General features: G+C 43.5%; 1 protein-coding gene across 1 annotated transcript in view; it reads right to left on the bottom strand.

Annotated features, from left to right (window-relative positions):
• The window catches only part of skia (v-ski avian sarcoma viral oncogene homolog a), a 98,663-nt gene extending 83,624 nt beyond the window's left edge, over positions 1-15,039 (bottom strand). The window contains exon 1 of the mRNA XM_083891072.1: positions 13,763-15,039. Coding sequence (XP_083747198.1) covers positions 13,763-14,671 — 909 coding nt within the window. The 5' untranslated portion in view covers positions 14,672-15,039. The remainder of the gene's footprint in view (positions 1-13,762) is intronic.
• Positions 15,040-18,820: the final 3,781 nt, after the last annotated feature.

Here is an 18,820-nt window from a genome sequence, read left to right as displayed (position 1 = left end):
TGGATCAATAGGGCAGGTCGATCCAGCTCCTGATTAATCCAGTTTAAGATTAACCCAAACTGCTTTGGCTTTCAGTATCTAAGAGTAGCCAGACATAACTATGAGTCAGAGCAGAGGAAACAACTCTTAAGACCTGAGGCGTTTGCCAGGAAGATTTTGTTTACGACTTTGTTTTCAGACCATAAGTCCTGCAACCCCCATGGAGAAAATACTGAGTTTTTGTCCCAAAATCCAAAAATATTTCCTCATATATTTAAACAAGATATGTTATGACTATTAAGTCTAACCAAGGGTGGGGTTTCACTTCTATTCAATTTAGACCAAAACATATTCGTCCCTTTGTTTACAGAACATTTGACTCTGCAAAGTCCAATTCAAATCCTGAAACTGCTGTTTTAAGCAAATGGTGTAATTTAATGTTATGGGTGGGAATCACAGGGTACCGCACGACACAATACTGTATGATATGCAATACATGGTCCATGATACCAATAATATCATGATACGACGATTTTGAGATAGCATTAAGTCTATGTATTGAACATGGATGGAGCATCTCTTAAAGTGGTTTTCTCCACAATTATCCTGCTATTAACTCCCTCTTCTTTGGCCTGGTGACTTCCAGGCAGGGACTGTTTATGTTAAAGCACCTACTTTTGTCAATTAAAATATTGATATTTGCCCTGGCTTATCGATTATCAATTCGCACAAGGCAGGACGACAATATATCACCAAATTGATATTTTGATCCACTCCGACATCACCTCACACTTAGTCCACAGGTAATACGTAATGAAAATATTTGCAACCTCTCGTTGATTCAGAACCGAAGACCAAAGAGGAAGATGACGATTACGAACCTGGACACAACCATTTTGTGCCACTGCTGCCATCTACTGGATTGGGTCTTCCGATGTTGGATCAGGTGATGTCATGGAACATAGACTCTTGCAGTGAGTGTAGCAAAGTCTTCAGTCTTATGTTTGTCATGTCACTGTTTTGCCTGAGATGCTGACATGTCCACAAGGTCTTTGTGCGACATGGCTGCGTCATTCTCTGTGCCGGACAACAGCATGGTGCTTCGAGGAAAGACAAGATTAAAGTCACAAGCAGAGAAGGTGGAGGAGTAGTGGTGGTGGAGGTGGGAAGGGCACAAACAATGAGCCCTAGTCCATGACTCAGGCGCTTTGGGACCACAGATCATTCATCAGCAGGCGGGGGAGGGGACAGGGTTATCACCTCTATCTGTTCCACAATCACAGACACACAGCTGATACCCACCACAAAAGCAGCGAGAATGGCTAGCCAGCGGACACACACACACACACACACACACACACACACACACACACACACACACACACACACACACACACACACACACACACACACACACACACACACACACACACACACACACACACACACACACACACACACACACACACACACACACACACACACACACACACACACAATCACCAATAACTATGCTCTCACAGAGCTCCTGGGATCTGCTCTTCCACATGGCTGAGGCCACGCCAGTATCCTCCTCCTCGTTTCTAGCTTATACTTTGAAAAGTCAATGCAAAAAAATAAGAAGCACAACAAGGCTGCTTCCCAGGAAGCATCCTGCTTTCACAACAGGGGACTCTGCGCAGTATCTACAGCCTCCAAAGGTTTGTTCACCATTTTTCCTGGCGGGGCGAGTGGATTACATTAAATGCCTCACACACACAGCATTTATATTCAGACAAAAAAGTTAAAAGCATTGTGAAATAGTTTGTTGTTGTTGTTGCTCGAGGAATTTAAGCATAACACATGTAGGCGATTTCCCCTCTAGTTCCCCTCAGTTTTCAGCGGTCGTCTACACGTTCACCGCTGCTTTAGAGCCTCTAAAACAGGGGTCACCAACGTGGTGCCCGCGGGCACCTGGTAGCCCGCAGGCAGCCAATAAGGTGCCCGCGGGCTCACTTCACTTCACTTCACTTGCATGTATCCATATGATTACTCAGTAAAATATCATTGATATTGTTTATAAAAACTGATAATTGTTAGGAGTAAGTACTGGAATGACTGTGTATGCAATTGAATGCATGATATTAATAATTTAAATGAAAAAAAAAAAAAAATGGTGCGTAATATGTGAATATGGTAGCCCTTAATATTATTCTTTACCCTTAAGGTAGCTCTCGGTCTCAAAAAGGTTGGTGACCCCTGCTCTAAAACAAGGCAAGTTTGCATTTCTTCTTTGAATGGGCAGAAACAGAGACCTTCAAAAAGCCATAATAAAGCCAAGTAATTGCCCATATTCACTTTTTTTGATTGGCTGTTCTGAGTCATGACTCCATATATTCAGCAGTGACTGAAAAACTCTGTTAGACTAAACTTTGGTTGCAGTCTCTAATCAAATCACATTTTATTTGTATAGCACCCAATCACACCGTACATTATCTCGAGGCACACCACATCATCAGTCTCATGAAATAAGGGAGCTCTTTACTCTTTTTTTAACCATTCATTCTTGTGAGTAGAAAAAAATCTCCTAATATGGAGCTGCAACACACATCATGACAAAAATATTGTAGTGTGGACATAGCCTTTGTCAGTATCGACACTCCATTTGCTTGACTTTTGCCCTGCACTATGACAAACACTTTCTCTTCAATTACTTTAAAAATGAAGATTTTTACAGCAGCAGGATGGAAGGACCGTCGGTATCTCTCCTTCACAGCTGCTCAGTGCTGTGACAGTGACCTGCATGGAGTGGGAGTCGTTCTCCAACAGCGATATTAGCTTTGCTGTCATCCTCCTCTCTCACACCACCTGCACTGAGTCCAGGGGGCAGCCCAGGACAGAGCTGACCTTCCTAATCAGTTTGTCCTGTCTCTTCCTGTCAGCAGTGGAGATGCTGCTGCTCCAGCAGACCACTCCAGAGAAGATGCCACCACAGAGTCAAAGAAGGTCCTCAGGAGTGCTCCTTGCACTCCAAAGGACCGGAGTCTCCTTAGCAGATGAAGTCTGCTCTGGCCTTTCCTATAAAGTGCGGTCATGTTGTGAGACCAGTCCAATTTGTAGTTCAGGTAAAAACCCAGGTAATGCTTAAGTCCCTGGATGTTGGGAGTGACTGCGTCTGCGAAAATCTACCACCAGCTCCTTGGTTTTCCCCGCGTTGAGTTGGAGGTGGTTCCACTGGCACCATTCAGCAAAGTCCAGGATCAGTTCTCTGTATTCCCCGTCATCGCCATCGCGATGAGTTCAACGATGGCAGAGTCGTCAGAGAACTTCTGCAGGTGGCAGGTGAGGGAGTTGTGTTTTAAATGGACATAGCTGCCGAGTTTACTGTGTGTCAGGAATCGGAATCGGGGCCAGTTCAGTCAGAAATAAGATTAACATAGCTTATTATTTGGAACATTTCTTCTTTGACATATCTTTTACCTGTTCAGTCCAATCCAGATCTTAGAGACTGTGTGTGTGTGTGTGTGTGTGTGTGTGTGTGTGTGTGTGTGTGTGTGTGTGTGTGTGTGTGTGTCATTTGCATGTGACTCTGTCTGCTTCTGTATTCATTATAACACTGAGGCAGCATTGCGGAGGTGGGATCTGGGTGCCGTGTGGATGTCTGTGCTCAAGTATGCGAGTAGTTTGCAGTGTGTGCGTCTGTGTGTGCGTGTGAGCGAGCAGGGGAGGCATCACTGTGGGAGACAGGCAGATGGGGATGGAAATGAGTAGACAGTGAGCTAATGCTAATCTCCTCTTACAGCTCCAGTGCACGCACACACACACACACACACACTACAAACCATATGCTCAACCAGCCCCATACACAATCACACACCAAACGAGGTGGAGGATACCTTTGCTTTTCAAATGTTTCCATGTGTGTGATGTGCATACAGCGTTTAAGTGAGGTGAGCCCAAAATCTTTCACCAAAATCTCAGAGCATTAGAGCGCACCAGATCAGAGAGTTGCCGGTAAGTGTTAATATGGTGGATTGCAGTGTGTGTGTGTGTGTCTGAGAGTAAAAGAGAGCTGCGTCAGACAGCCATCTGCCCCGTGGGAGTTGCTCAGTAGCACGCAATTTGGCCCGACTGCCTTTCAAGCAGTGGCGGCTCCTGAAGAAAACCTCAGGGGGGACAATTTTTTCTGATAATGATTAAGGTGACCCATTCAATAGGTGCATAAGGAAAGACAGTATCAATTTGTTGTTAGATGATTAACAGAGTGCTTCTTGTGTCCATTAGATGGCAACTTGATAAACAAAAATGATTTACATGAATCTTATGTTGTATGACGTAAAGTAGCTAAACAGGACACGTGTCCAGCAACCCCATAAATACAGGGGCAGCATATTAAGTCAAGTATTTATTAACTGACCAAGGATCAAGAGAAACAATTGCTTTCACAACCTTTACCAGATACATACAACAAACATATGACAAGATTGTGTGGTCAAATTATCAGTCAAAATCATTATTTAGATGTGTTGCTAAACACATCTTAGAATACTTTCTTACACGAAACACTCTGATTTGCATGAAGTTTAACCTGCAGTTAAACCCTGAGCGATACAAACATCAACAATGTTAGCAAACAAGCTAACAAACGTCGCCTCATTTGCTACGAGCCATAAACAGTCAACACGTGTGAAAGTGTGAACTCCGTTGCACTGGTAACACTACGTGTACTTATCAGTTAGTGCTGGGACCGATTAACCCATTAAGGCCTGAAGCGCCTGGAAAACATGTCTCTAAAACCTGAGCTTCAATGCCGACTAAATGGCTGATTTCTCAGCCTCTGTAGCAGATATAGGAACACAATTCTAAAAGTATTTGAGAGCTTACACTTGTGGCTTTCCTTTGAAATTTAGTTTATTTAGATACAAAAATGTAAAATTAAAGTGTGTTCAGTAAGAAAATAAAGTAATTGTAAGTAAAGTACAAGTAATAACAACTTGTTTCATTGCCTTGATTTAGTCCTGAGGGAGTGTGAAGAACAAGAACATCATGTAATGACTGTAACAGTCTGCTTCACATGTGACGGTGATGATGCTTACAGCGCTGTGGCATCTGCAGGTAAATCCACTGTCACCCCTGGTGCGCGGTTGTAAACACTTGATCAATTACGGTGGTATTTATTGTCGTCTTTAAACATAATTATGTCTTAACCATAAATCCCGGTCAATTTGTTCAGCGCGTTCGCGTTATCAGCGATGACATCATCAAAGACGAAACTCCTTAAAATCACTGCCTTCAGATCTCTCTTCACTGTCAAAGTCCTCCATGTTTGTGAGAAGACATTTCAAAACAATGTCGCGAGGAACCCTTATACCCCTGAAAATTGACGTGTCCACTTAAGCGGCGTCTATGGTAGAATAACACGCGCAGCCGCTCTCCCGGCGTCAATGGTAGAAATGCAGCAATGCTTTCCTGGCGTCAATGGGTTAAACCAGCACAATCCTCTGTGTATTTATAAAACAGCGAGCTTCGCTGAGGGCGGCGCCGCCAGAGAGGCAAACGTTTTACTGGGAGACGTGACTTGAAGATATCCCCTCCTCTCTTTGCTCTGTTTACATATGACGCAAGCAAGTTAGTGCATGCACATAAATCCTCAATAAAAATGCATTGGAGGGCATGTTTTTTGAAAAAAACTTTTTTAACATGCAAGTCAAAGGGAGAATGTTTGGGCGATTCTCCACGTCAATCAAATCGCCCCAAAAGAGGCGGAACCATAAAACATGACTTGAATTCTGACGATTCTGATTGGACAATGACAGATAATATGTCTAAAACAAGGATCTTTAGAACTGGTTAGGAGAAAAAAATTCTCTTTCTCCTCCTAGTTGGCAGGGCGTCACCCAAGTCGTCCCTATACACCGTCCGCCCCTGCTTTCAAGAGAGGCAAAGGGGTGAGGTGGGTCAGCTCTTTATTTGGGCTGGGAAAAGGTCGTGTGGTGCTGGCTGCTCTTGCAAACATATGGGTGCAAAGGTGCGGGTGGGGGTGGGGGGACGGCGGAGGACAGCACTGCAGTCATATATACAAAGCCTGCTGCTGGGCTGACACAGCACAAATTAAGCCCCCCTCCCCCACATCTCACCATATCAAGGCTCACCATCAAAGCTGCTCTGCTGCTGGTTTATTATCCGACATTCATCACAATAACATCCAACAATATAATCTTTTTTCCACCTTTATAACTACTTAATCAAAGAGAACAAAATAGAACAGTGCATGACGTTTCATGATTTTTGTTGTTGTTATTCTGCCTCTGACTGGCCTTCATGAAGAGAATTTATGATTTTTCATGCTGAAACAGACTCTGTCAAGTAAAACTATCAGACCTGAAGGAGCGTTCACACGTTTACACTGGCAGCACTGGGGTGGGGATAAGAAGTGTTTATCCAGGTTTCTTGAGCAGTAGAATTCACTTCTAAACCTTTTATTGGGTGCCTCTTTGTGTTTTCAATCTTTCTTCAACCTCGTCTCACTTTACTAGCGCAATGTTGACATTACCTATGTCTGTCTTGATTTGAAACAAATCACTTTCAATTCTTAGCAATGCTATATTGATAAACGCAGTGAGTCGTTTGGAGCTGATATGCAGCCAGAAACATGTCGCCACCATTATCAGTATTTGTAGTAGTTCCCTCACATTGTGTGAACTCATGTGACCATGGTTTTAGAATGTAACTTTCATGTGTTAATATTTACAAGGTAACACACTACTGCTTTAAAATGACATTTTAATTCATAATTAATAATTGATTAATAATTTATGTGCCAATCACCCATCCCCGTTGAAACATTTCTCCTTTTGAAACCAAGACCCATGAACTTCACAGTTTGTTCTGACTGTGATAGTTGGTGTGTGGCGCTCGAAGGAACATAAACTGAAAGAGCCTTGGGGCAAGTTGAAGCAGGTGAAAGGTTGTAAAGGTGTGTAGATAAGGCAAAAGCTGGGTTTACAGTGCCATGTGTGTCGATGAATATTTCAAAGACCCTCTCATTAAATAAACACAACTGGTCTCACTGCCTATGGTAACCCACCATGAATATTGAATGTTTGCACAGAAAAAAGAATCGTTCACAAGTCAGTGGCTCAGCTGGACGTCAAACGGCACCATCTGACTGCAGGAGAGCTCCTTTTCCACGCAACACCTGCAAGCAGGTTCACCAGGTTCTTCCTTTTGTGTCGCTCAAGCAATTAACCCAAATATGACACGGTCAAGGTCCTTCCTACACTTGAGGAGGGACCTTGAGCTGTAAGTGTGCTTGTTAGTTTCACACTTGATCTATGCCATGAATATTCTGACAGGGCGGAAGCAAGCTCTTTGGCTCCTTGAGTACATTAGCTCTGAGCTTTGTGTGCACTACTTTCCCAGACATCCTCCCGCATGCACAGTTGCCAACGACAACAGCACCGTGGATTACTTCTTCTTCTTCTTCTTCTTGAGAGCCTTTTCTCCCCCACCCCATCATTTGTGAATGGATGGTCTGGTAGGTGGGAGGTATCCTGCTGACCCCTGAGAGCTTTGTTTTCCTTCCCCTACCTTTTGTATCTTCTGACACACAAAGACCGACTCAAACAGGACAGTCTTAGTGAGATACACTATCCTCTCTCCTTGTCATGAAGCACCCAACCAGCCGCTCAGTCAATTTGTCACATGAAGACTCTGCGGGGGGATGGGAGCTCTACAGAGGGGGTGGAGGACAGACAATGGTTGGCAATGATGGCTTCAACTTCTCTTCCCATTCATTCTCTCCTCATAAAAAGGGACTTCAGCTATTTGTCAGAGATAGTTTTACAGGTGAAGATTTTTTTTATATTATTATTAAATCATGAGCACAAAGGATGAGTTGTCATCAGAGGCCTCTGGACCTCAGCATGACTTAAAGCCACACTATACTTCTCAGACTGCGCAATGCGTTATCCAACTGCGTAAACATGGAGACCCCTCGGGAATTCATAGTTCTTCATCGTGGTGCCGGCTATGCACTGCGATTTTCCACCCTATCACTATCGGTCGCTACGCAAGGTTGTTGTGCTTCTTGCTAACGTGAGCAATGGCGTCCGAGAGAGAAAGACTGTCTCACATGAAATAAATATTTTCTGTGTCCCGGAACGCAGTTTTAAGATCATTTGAGGCGAGAAATAGGCCATTTAGAGTCTAAACATGTGCTGTGTGTGTTAAGATATGACATTTATAGTTTGGCAGCGACATTGTCATCGGTGATCAGCTACGCCTCTGTGGACGCTCGGTACACCCTGTGGCCGGCACAGAGCAGCTTAGCTCGGCCTGTTCTGAGGACCAATCGCAGCTCTTGTCGCCTCCGTTGTCCCTTGACGGAGTGACGAACACTTAAAAAATACTTTGTGCAGCCAGAGACGACGCAGAGGCTCTCAGACCTTGAGAAATAGAAAGATATTATATGAAGTAAAACAAAGTTAAATCAAATTCCACTCAATTACAAACCAATTATGGCTCCGGTTGTTAACTGTGGCAACATTGGTTTTAGAAATTGATTTTAAAATCCCTGCTTGTACCTGTAAAATCAGACTCACACGATAAACAACCTCAAACTTTTCTTCTTTCTACTTCCTTTCATCCACTGTGCAGTATCACTTGACAACGACTGGAAAAATCCCTATTTGTTCACAGGAGTTTTAAAAGCTTTGAAATAAACAGCTTCTGGCAAGGAGACATGCTTAATAAAAAGAATCACTGCACTTAATTAATTTTCTTGTGCTTCTTCAGTAAGAACACAACACGCTATATAACCTGTGATGCTCTGCCTTTCTTTCTCTGCCTGCCTCTCATGTTTGTCATTGTACTTTTCCTGTCGATGACTGCAGAGGAAACAGAGTCACAGTCGAGAAATTACTGCATGAACTAAATGGGTGTCACGTTTACATTATAGCTGATTGGAGTCGATAAACCCCCGTGTTTACCCATTTAGGTCACGTGATGCCGGATTGGGGGCAGATTGTAGAAGTTCAAATTTCAGATAACCAATGGAGTTTTCTGTGTTTTGCACCTCTGCTGTGTTATCTGCAGCACTGTTTGCATCTCACTTGCATGTGCACCATCATGCCGTCATGCGCTCGCACAATCGTACAGCAGTATCAGTATCTGTGCCTGGAAATATAACAATTATTTCAGTCTCTGTGTCAGTCGGTCACTTCAGTTTAACTTGGCTCCAAAAGTGATGGAGTTCTCTCATCACATCTGACATAAAGACACTTGGATGTCAATACAGAATTGATCTGCAAAGGCCTGTTCATGCCTCGCAGTCTGGAATGCCTGATTGACCGTCTTCCATTAGAAACCCAGACTGGCAGCGTGGCCATGCAACATAACTCATTAGACAGACATAATTAAATCAGAGCAGAGAGAGAGAGCAACGCTCAGAGTACAAATTCTATAAACCTTCTTCAGGCATGACATTAACAGCTATCCTGGCCGATCATAATAATACCGGATATATAACATTGAAATTTTTAAGGCTCTGTACAGATATATGAGCTCATCTCGTCTCAAAGACACCAAGTCTGTTTCTCCTTTCTCTTGTTTGTCAATACATTTGCAGTGCAGTAATGTGAAAATATAGCCGTTTACTTTCAATTTGAGATGATATCTGGTTTCCTTGGATTTTTGATGTTTAACACACGTAAGAAATAATTAGTCATAAATATGATATCGAGTTCTGCACCAACTCAAATAATCTGGTTTAAAATTAAATAAAATTTGTTAATAACTGAGTTTTTTGTATTGTTTAATAGTTAGAACTGGAACTTAATTCTGCCACAAAGACGAAAAACTAAAAATTGAAGGGAAAACTCTTTTTACAGTCATAACGTTGCCATGAAATGGGAGTCACAGCTAAATAATTTGGAACCAAATGTTAAAACCCCACAAGCGGCAGTTAATAGTTCTGTGATATAATATAAGTCAGCTTCCTCCACAGTGAGCCATAGGAGGGCAGGAATGTACAGGGTGTCAGTGCGACTCACAGCACATGTGAAGCATAAACACAAAATGGTTTGTTTCTATCCCGCTTTGTTACTCTCATTCGGATTCCTTAGATTTTGTCCTCGTACAAATCACTTCCCACCACCGCAGAATGAAAATGACTCGCTCGCTGGACAAGAGAAAGTCTGGATTTCCGTTACCATTTTCAGCTGCGAGCAGCAAAGTCATTGTTGACTATAGTTACTTGCATGGATGTGTTTGGATGTGGAGACGTTTCATTCATGTCTAAAAAAGAGTGCCGTTCTTTTTACCATGTTTCCTATTTTACTGTTTTTACCTTGTCTTGAGAGTGTTGTTTTTTATTGTTGCAGCCATTTCAAAGGAACATTTCTGTCACTGATTGGGTCAGACAATAACGTATATCTATCTATCTATCTATCTATCTATCTATCTATCTATCTATCTATCTATCTATCTGGGCCTGCTGTGTGTGGGGAAATGTCCTAAAATGCCAAACTTGTTCCTACCATCTCCACAGACCAATAATATTCAGAAGGAGCCATGTGAGAACACAGCAGGAAAAACTATTCACAGTGAGCAAGTGGGCGTGTTGATGACGTCTGATGCAGCAATTTAGGAAATTAAAATTTTTCGACGAGACAATATTTTTATCTCATTTGCCAAAAGAAATTTACTTTGTAGAATATGTAATATGAGATTAGGCATTCAAAACCTTTGATATGAAACAGATTCATTGTTCTGCCCTGACACAAATATTGCAGAAATAAAAGATTCACATTAAAACTGCCTTTAATGGGCAAGCAAAAACAAATCCTGTATCGTTCAGAGCTGCTGAAAACACAGAGACTCGACTGGACCCTTATTGCTCAGGAAGGCACTAAAGAGAGTCGAGTCGTATGACGTATACTTGCAGGTTTTAAACCAAGCTTGAACTAGTTTAACAAAAACGGCCTCTTTCTCATATCTGCCTCACACAGACAGCCTGTATATAAATCACATCATCTTGGGGGTGACTTATAACGTTATCAACATACTGCCACTGCCATTCCTTATCTAAACATCCTGATGCGGAAAGCCACTGATTATGTGTGCCACCCACATGTGTACCAGACAGCGGATCAAAGAAGTACTCCACACCCATCATATAAATTCATTTAAACAATTCAATAGTTAACTGCATTTGCTCCTTCTTTCCATTTACAATTGGCACTGCGGCTCACATCCTGCGAGATAAGAACACAGTGTGCGCTCATGGCTTCTTCCGCAAATACAGGCATGCAGCAAAAACAGAGAGAGAGAAAGAAGAAGAAAAGTGAAAAGCTGTTTTTGTTCAATCACCCAGTGATTCGGATGTTCAGAAAAAAGGGCGTCTGCAAGGAGGGAAGTGTGACAATATCGCTTCCTGTGTCTGTCTGCATGCGAGACTGCTACTGACACTTTTTTAACAGCCTCATTAAAATGCACAAAGCTGCCTGGGCTCCTTTGACCGGCAGCGTGCAGCAAATGATTTTCTTGTGCGTTAAAAGGCTGAATGCACTCCACTACCACTTTGCCTCAGCATCTTCTGGGAAGACTTTCAAAGAGGCCGAGGCCTGTGCTAAAATGTGCTGACAACAGAAATGGGTTGTGTAGCTGGAGGTTTTTGCAGTTTATCCCTAAAGTCCTACCCAGCATGTATTTCTTCATTAGTGTTTCTTGAAACAGAGTACTTGAGGAAAGAAAAGGAGGAGTCGAATTAATAGGCAGGGCAGAAGCTCAAAATGAGCCCTGGGCTTAACACTTGGGAACCCCGTCGGCACTTATAAAAATAGAAGAGGCCCCTGAAAGTGGGGGTCCCAGAGGTGTGCCCACTCAAGTCTGAATGAAAGTGTGTGCCAAGAGTGGGTATTCATCATGCATGGCTCTCTCCAGGAATTCAAGGGTCCCTCACTTGATTTCTCTTTCGTTGACAGATTCTCCCCAAAAGCAGCCTCAGTGGAGACTAGAGGGGGAGCTTCTTGTAAACACTTTTGAAGTTGCTTTCTGTGCCTTCATCGACAAGACTGCTGCCCCCAGATGTCCACGCTGGAGGAAAGATGGAGCTGAGAGTGTTTGTGTGTGTGTCAGAGGTGGGTGGCTGGCCCAAGTTAGGTGGATGTTTTGAGAGGAAGGGGGGGGGGGGGGTCCCTGATGTTTGCTGAATGCTCTCCTTTGTTTGGATCATATTATGTTTCCACCACAATACTTCTAAACCCTTCATCAACTCCATTCATGTGTAACAGTTCATGCAAATGGGCACACTAGTCTTTTTTTCCCCTGGAGGTGGATGGGAACGGGGGTGGGATTCTCTTCATCAGTCTACCATCCTACAACTACTCTGTCTGCAAACGTGGGATGACTCGATACCAACTTTTCCTCATATCCGGTTCCAAAGTGCTTTTTTTTTTTGTAAAGTCGTACATATCATACCATCATACGAGTTTATTAAAGCCTAATATAAAATGAACAATAATGATAACAATACAGAGCACCCATATTCAGGTCCATTCAGGGATCGGATCGGAAGTGAACAAAAGTGGATCGGTGCATCTCTAGTAAGTGTAATAATGTAACTGCTGACCGAGAGAATCGACTCCCATGAAAACAGAAACTAAGTAGGAGACAGGTGGACACATTACGCATGTGTGTACGTATACATAGGAAAAAAACTTGCTTCCTAACTTACATCTGAATTGGTGTTTGGGTCCACACACTCCTCCCCGGTGATGTTTGCCATTTCCCATTGAGCCATTTGTTGGTAAATGAGACTGTATTTACAGTGCCAAGTCATAAAGAGTGAGCCTGAGAGGTGTTTCACAGGCAAATAATGGCTTTATTGCCGCCAGAGGCGTTTTGTTGTCACTGCTGGATGAGGCCCAATTAGCAACAATATGGCAATGATGACCAAATAATATGGAGTGGTTTCTCAACAGGAAGGTGGTCATTGACCAGACACATAACAGTCCAACAACACGACAACTCTTAGTTCTTGGTTACTTTCGAAAAAACATTTAGGTCGTTTCTTATTTTCTTTTGTTTTGCCTTTATTCATTCTTCCCGTAGAGAATATATTCAACAACGACCAATGGATGTTTCCAGCAGCACGTGCTCAGCTACAAACATTTCTCATGGCGTGCAGGGGTAATCGATTTAAAGGGCCATACATTTTCCATCTAGGGGGGCCTAAACTCAAAACTAAACACAAACTGGTGCTATTTTGGATCAGACATTCACAGAGAGGTCCATACACACAAATGAGGGTTTTGTTGGGAAGGGGGGGGGGGTCTCCATATAATCTCCGCTACACCACTTCACACCTCTGCACTATTAATCATAAAATAATCCAAATTGCATGACAACCAAGTGCAATGTCCACAAAAATATACATTTTGATGAAATTCTGCAGTGCTGCAGGAGGTGATGACCAAAAACCTAATTTTGACACATTGTCTTCGAGAATAGCAGTTAGAACTCCAAACCCAAGTCATAGCAAGTCAGCGACTGTGCACAAATTAGACATTTTCATTATTTACATTGTGAATTGGGTCATGGTGGTTTGTCATGTGCAGAAAAGTAGGTTCCCACATAAAAAGTCACTGATAAAACTCAATTTTAAAAAAAGTAAACTGGAGTACATTTAACTCAAAACTTAAATCAGCAGAGCAAGAAATCCACACAGAACCAAACAGCAGTGTAGAGAAGAGGAAGCAGTGGGAGCTGCATGGTGAAGGAGCAGCAGGAGAACTGAACTCACCCTGGATGATGCTTTCCTCTTGTACTTGTTGGCGAAGTCAAATTTCTCTTTGATCTCGTCCAGGATCAGCTCCAGACGCGCCTTCTCCTCTTTCCCCGTGTAATCCGGGCTCAGGAGGATGTACGCCCTCCAGTTTGCGGAGTCGAAGCCCCAGTGGCAAGTCCTGTTCTCCTGCGCCTTGTGGCTGTGCACCACGAACTTGTGGGTCGGGTACATGAGTCTGCAGTCCATGCACTGGATGCACGTCGAGCTGGGGCACGTGTAGAGCTCCGGCACGAACAAGCCCTTGCACTTGCCGAAGCACTCGTGGTAAACCTTGAAGCTCCCCTCGGTGAGCTCCAGCTCCAGCGAGCCGCCGCTCAGCTCCTTCTTGCAGCGCGGCGGGTACGCGCCTCCGTAGATCAGGGCGTTGCAGAGCCGCTCCGAGTCCGTCTTGGTGATGAGGCCGCAGGACGGCGCAGAGAAGGGCAGGATCCCCATGACTTTGAGGATCTCCAGCTGGTCCGCCGTGCACCGGGAGCAGTAGATGTGCAGCTCGTCGCACACGGAGTTGATCTGCTGCAGGCTGAAGTCACGCAGCACCGTGTTGAGGATCTGCGGCAGACACAGCCGCTTCTCGCCGCCGACCACGAAGCACGAGATGGTCTCGCTCTCCAGCACCGTCTCGCACCTCTCCGTGGAGCGATCCGACGGGATGAAGAGCGGACCGGGCATCACCGGCGGCGGCAGATGCTGTAAAACCGGCTCTGGAGGCTCTTTCCCGTCCTTCTTGAACAGGAGCTCATGTTGCCACCGGGCAGAGAACGCCGCCGGTCCGCCCAGAGAGCTCATAGAGCTGAGGTGAAACTGCTTCAGAGTTTGTTGCAGTCCCGGATGAGGCTGGAAGCTCTGCCGACTTACTGTCTCCATGTTTTTCCTGCAACTTTACGAGCGTGAAGACTTCGCGTCGTCGACGGTGGATCACGAGAGTCGCTGTGTCCGCGAGCCAGGAAAATCCACGGTGTCCCAGAAATATCCGACGCGTCGAAGCGCTTCATCAAACATCCAGTTAAAAAGTCGAACACATAGACGCGCGCGCACAGTTTGGGCTCCTCTTCGCCCCTTTTCTCTCCTTTCTTTACTCCCACAGAGTCAGTCGCTCCCTGCAGCGGCTCGCCGACTGTCCATATCTGAAAAAGGACACGCTTCGAAACTCCACACGCACAAACAAGCGCGCGTCAAGGCGAGAAAAAGTTGCGTCCGGTCCGTCGAGTTTCGGGGGAAAAGGCGAGAACCGGGGATTCGTGGGTCAATGAGAAATCCGTGTTTGAGGATGAGTCCGCTGTCGAGCACTGACGCTCTTTCACGGCTCCGTCTGCCCCCGCAGTTCACTCTGACTGTATGGAGATGAGAAGTCTGAGAGCCTCCCTCCCTCTCTCTCTCTCTCTCTCTCTCTCTCTCTCTCTCTCTCTCTCTCTCTCTCTCTCTCTCCACCCCCGTCTGAAGCTCTCTCTCTCTCTCTCCCTCCCTCCCTTCTGTGTTTGTGTGTCTGGCTCAGTCATTGAATCCCAGCCAGGAATGTGAGTGACTCTGCAGGCTGAGCTCTTCCAGGAACAAGCCACCCTCCTCCCTCTGCAGCTCCCTTCTGGCCTTTTCCTTTCTTCCTTTCCTTTTCCCCACTTCCTTCCCCCTTCCCTCCACCTTCCAACATGACAGCCTGCTGAGAAGAAGAAGACACCTGTCCATTTTAAATTGTCAGAAGAAAAAAAACAACCTTCCATTAATTTCACATGTCATCAAAGTCATAAAAGGGACTGTGGCGGGGAGTCATGAAGAAGCTATTTTTAAACATTGTTAAAACAATGTTTTGATAATGAGGAGCAGTGCATCCACCGTTCCAGAAGGGGGAGCTGTGCTTCTGAGAGCTGGTGTGCTGAATAGTACTGGCCAATCACAAGCCTCTGTCTTCTGGGGGTGAAAGTTCACTCTGAAACATCGCGGCTGACAAACAGTGTCATAAAAGAGGATTTCAATCGGCTCGTTTACAGCAACTAGGAGGTTTTTGACCATAAAAACAAGTTAATGTATGTAAGTAGACCTCCATAACTAACATATATGTACAACAGGACCACTCTATGTGACCTTTAACAGTGTTTAAAAATAGCTTCTTCACGACTCCCCACCGCAGTCCCTTTGACGACCTTTGACCCAGAGTCAGACCCAGAGTCAGAAGACAGTGTCGCTCGTGAAACACCTCCACAACGGACGTTATTCTTCTTCTGCGGTTCAATGTACGCAACCGGATGTGCCCGGACTAGTGCACGAAGCAGGACGATCTGCTGTTCAGGAGAACCGCTGTTTACATAACCGGAGTGGGTTTTTACAGAGATCGAGCCTGAGATTACAATAAAACACAGCGTTCTCAGCAGTGGCTGAACTGTTTGTTTTGAACCTTCAGGGCTTCATAAAAAAGGTAATGACGCAGATACACACTAAAAAACAGCGTTAATTGGAACTTCCGGTCTAGGTCCGCTTTAAATAGAAGTTTTAAAGCTAAATAAAATGTAAAAAGGTTTTGTAAAGGAAGTCACATGGAAGGAGATAAACATTGCAGGGGTTTTTTTTGGGGGGGGGGGGGTGTACTTTTGCAAGATGTTTGCAAAGGAAGGAAAGTCACATTAAAGCAGAAAGAAATTGTTGGGGAGGAAAGGCCTATTTTGCAAGATGTTAAGGAAATGTCGTGACAATATCCAAGCTTTGTTAGGAAGTAAATCCAAAGAGACACATTCATCTGGACACGGTGCATCCTGCCACTGATTCCTGCTCCGTCAAATGTTGAATGCACAGCCCAGCCTTTAAACTGAATTTGATTCAGGGCCCCCCTTCAACCTCGGAGTAACTGTGTTTGACTGTTATTGGCACACATGTAACACTATAAATTGCATTAATTACAGTTGACTTATTTAAACCAAACCAGTGTCACCTTAAAATGCAGTAAAATGACCTTGTATTTATTTGCACTTTTGTTCGATACTGAACTTCAATTAAACAGGCAAACCAGTAAATGTGCACTAATAGAGCAAATCTTCAACTCCAAAATAAAAAACAAATAAGGCAAGGCAAGTTTATTTGTAAAGAGGCATTCTTACACAAGGCAATTCATAGTGCTTTACAGGCAGGAAATACATTTGAAATTAAAACACAATTCATTAAAATATCAATTATAGATATGAAAACCATTTAAAACATCAAACAACTTAAAATCACGCAATAAATATATAAATAAATAAATAAAAAAATGCAATGTAAAATCATTATTTTAAAATTATTGAAATCATTAAAAAGTTAAAGTGGTTAAAATTGGCAATATCAGGAAGCTGCAGTAAACAATAATGTTTTTAACCCTGATTTAAACAAGTGTGTTCAGGGAGCTTGTTCCACAGGTGAGGACCATGAAACTAAATGCAGCTTGGCCCTGCTTGGTTCTATATGTAAATAACTTAAGCTCAACAATATTTAGACATCTAAATGTATCTAAAGATATTTCTTTATTCTGTAAAAGGTAAAAAGTTTTGGGGGAGAAAAGAGAAAAGGCATATTTTGCAAGATCTTGGACAAGACCTGAGGAAATTATGACACCGTTCACCTCATTCACCTCCTCATTTTGGTTCTGATTCAATCTTGTGTGACTTGTTTGCATTTGTATTTAAAAGTGCTGCCACACTTTTGTGTGTGTGTGTGTGTGTGTGTGTGCGAGAGAGAGAGAGAGAGAGAGAGAGAGAGAGAGAGAGAGAGAGAGAGAGAGAGAGAGAAGACAAAACTTTGGATGAGCACTTACTGCAGTTTATTAAATTTCTCTTCTTCTTCAAAACTGTTTGGCAAGAATAAACAAGCCTTGTGTGTTGTCGACCTTGAGAAACAATCCTGCAAATGAAATGATGAGAGAATCCCCCCCCCCCCCCCCCCCCCACACACACACACACACATACACATACACACACATTGGAACGTGTTAGCAGAAATAAAAAAATCCCTTTTTTGTAGATAATTTTTCTAATTATTTAACTCAACTCTCATCGAAAGGAAATGTAATTTCTGCAAGGTCACTGTGGAATTTGTGTTCTTGATGCTTGGTGGTGACCTCACAACAATGAGGGGGTAATTAGTTTTGGGTGGTACGGCCCACATGTTTGACAAATCCAGGGCTTATTTTTAAGGTTAATTCATGTTTTATGCACAGGGAGAACACATACTTCACTATTATCTTTGTGTCTAATCTCTGGAAGTGAGTGAAGTCATTGACAGGAGTGAATCAACTGCCTCAGGAGGTCATGTGTCCACAGCAAGTTCAACCAGCAGTCATGCAGAAGAAGCAGTTTGCTGTTCCTGTGGCGACCCCTAGCAAAAGATCAGTGTAACTACACCTGTGAGGTCAGTGCAAGATCCTGGCACTTCCGCACCAGACCAGATGCACCAAACGCTGACATTAGATTTTTTGAAGAAAACTCTGAGCGCTTTTCAAAATAATAGCAAAGGGGAATCAATCCATAATAATCGTAAAGTAAATAAATAATACATAAATAAAGATGAATTCAATGAGCTGGAATGCGATGAGGTGTGATGTGAATGTCCCAAAAAAAGAAGAAGCTACTTTTATATCTTGTTATCCTTTAAAACAATCTCCTTCACTTGTGACTGTGATGAGTTCAGGGGCTGAAAGCTTGTGTGGAAAGATGTCCTTGCTGATTAAACCGTGGATATGATTCACCCGGCAACTTGATGTGAGGCTTTTATAATATTCGATTATCCACATGTGCATGTTGAGTTTTTACCCACATACAGAGGGAGGCAGAGGCACTTGAAGGCACATACGACCTCTGTGGGTTTATCCTGTAACTAGTCATTTATTTATTACCCTCTGCCGAGAGGGTTTGTGAGCAGTATAATTTTTTTGGTGAAATTTTCTTGGCTTGCAGGTTAAGACGCCACACTGTATTTGAGGGTCTTTTTTACGTTTTGCTGTCACCGAATGTAACTCATTGGCAGATTTTTAGAAGTGGACTGCATTTTTCTAAAGTG

Source organism: Microchirus variegatus (genome assembly GCF_963457635.1).
Source record: "Microchirus variegatus genome assembly, chromosome: 6".
Classification (NCBI taxonomy): domain Eukaryota; kingdom Metazoa; phylum Chordata; class Actinopteri; order Pleuronectiformes; family Soleidae; genus Microchirus; species Microchirus variegatus.
The sequence above is the reverse complement of the archived record's forward strand: the minus strand, read 5'-3'. Positions and strand labels throughout refer to the sequence as shown.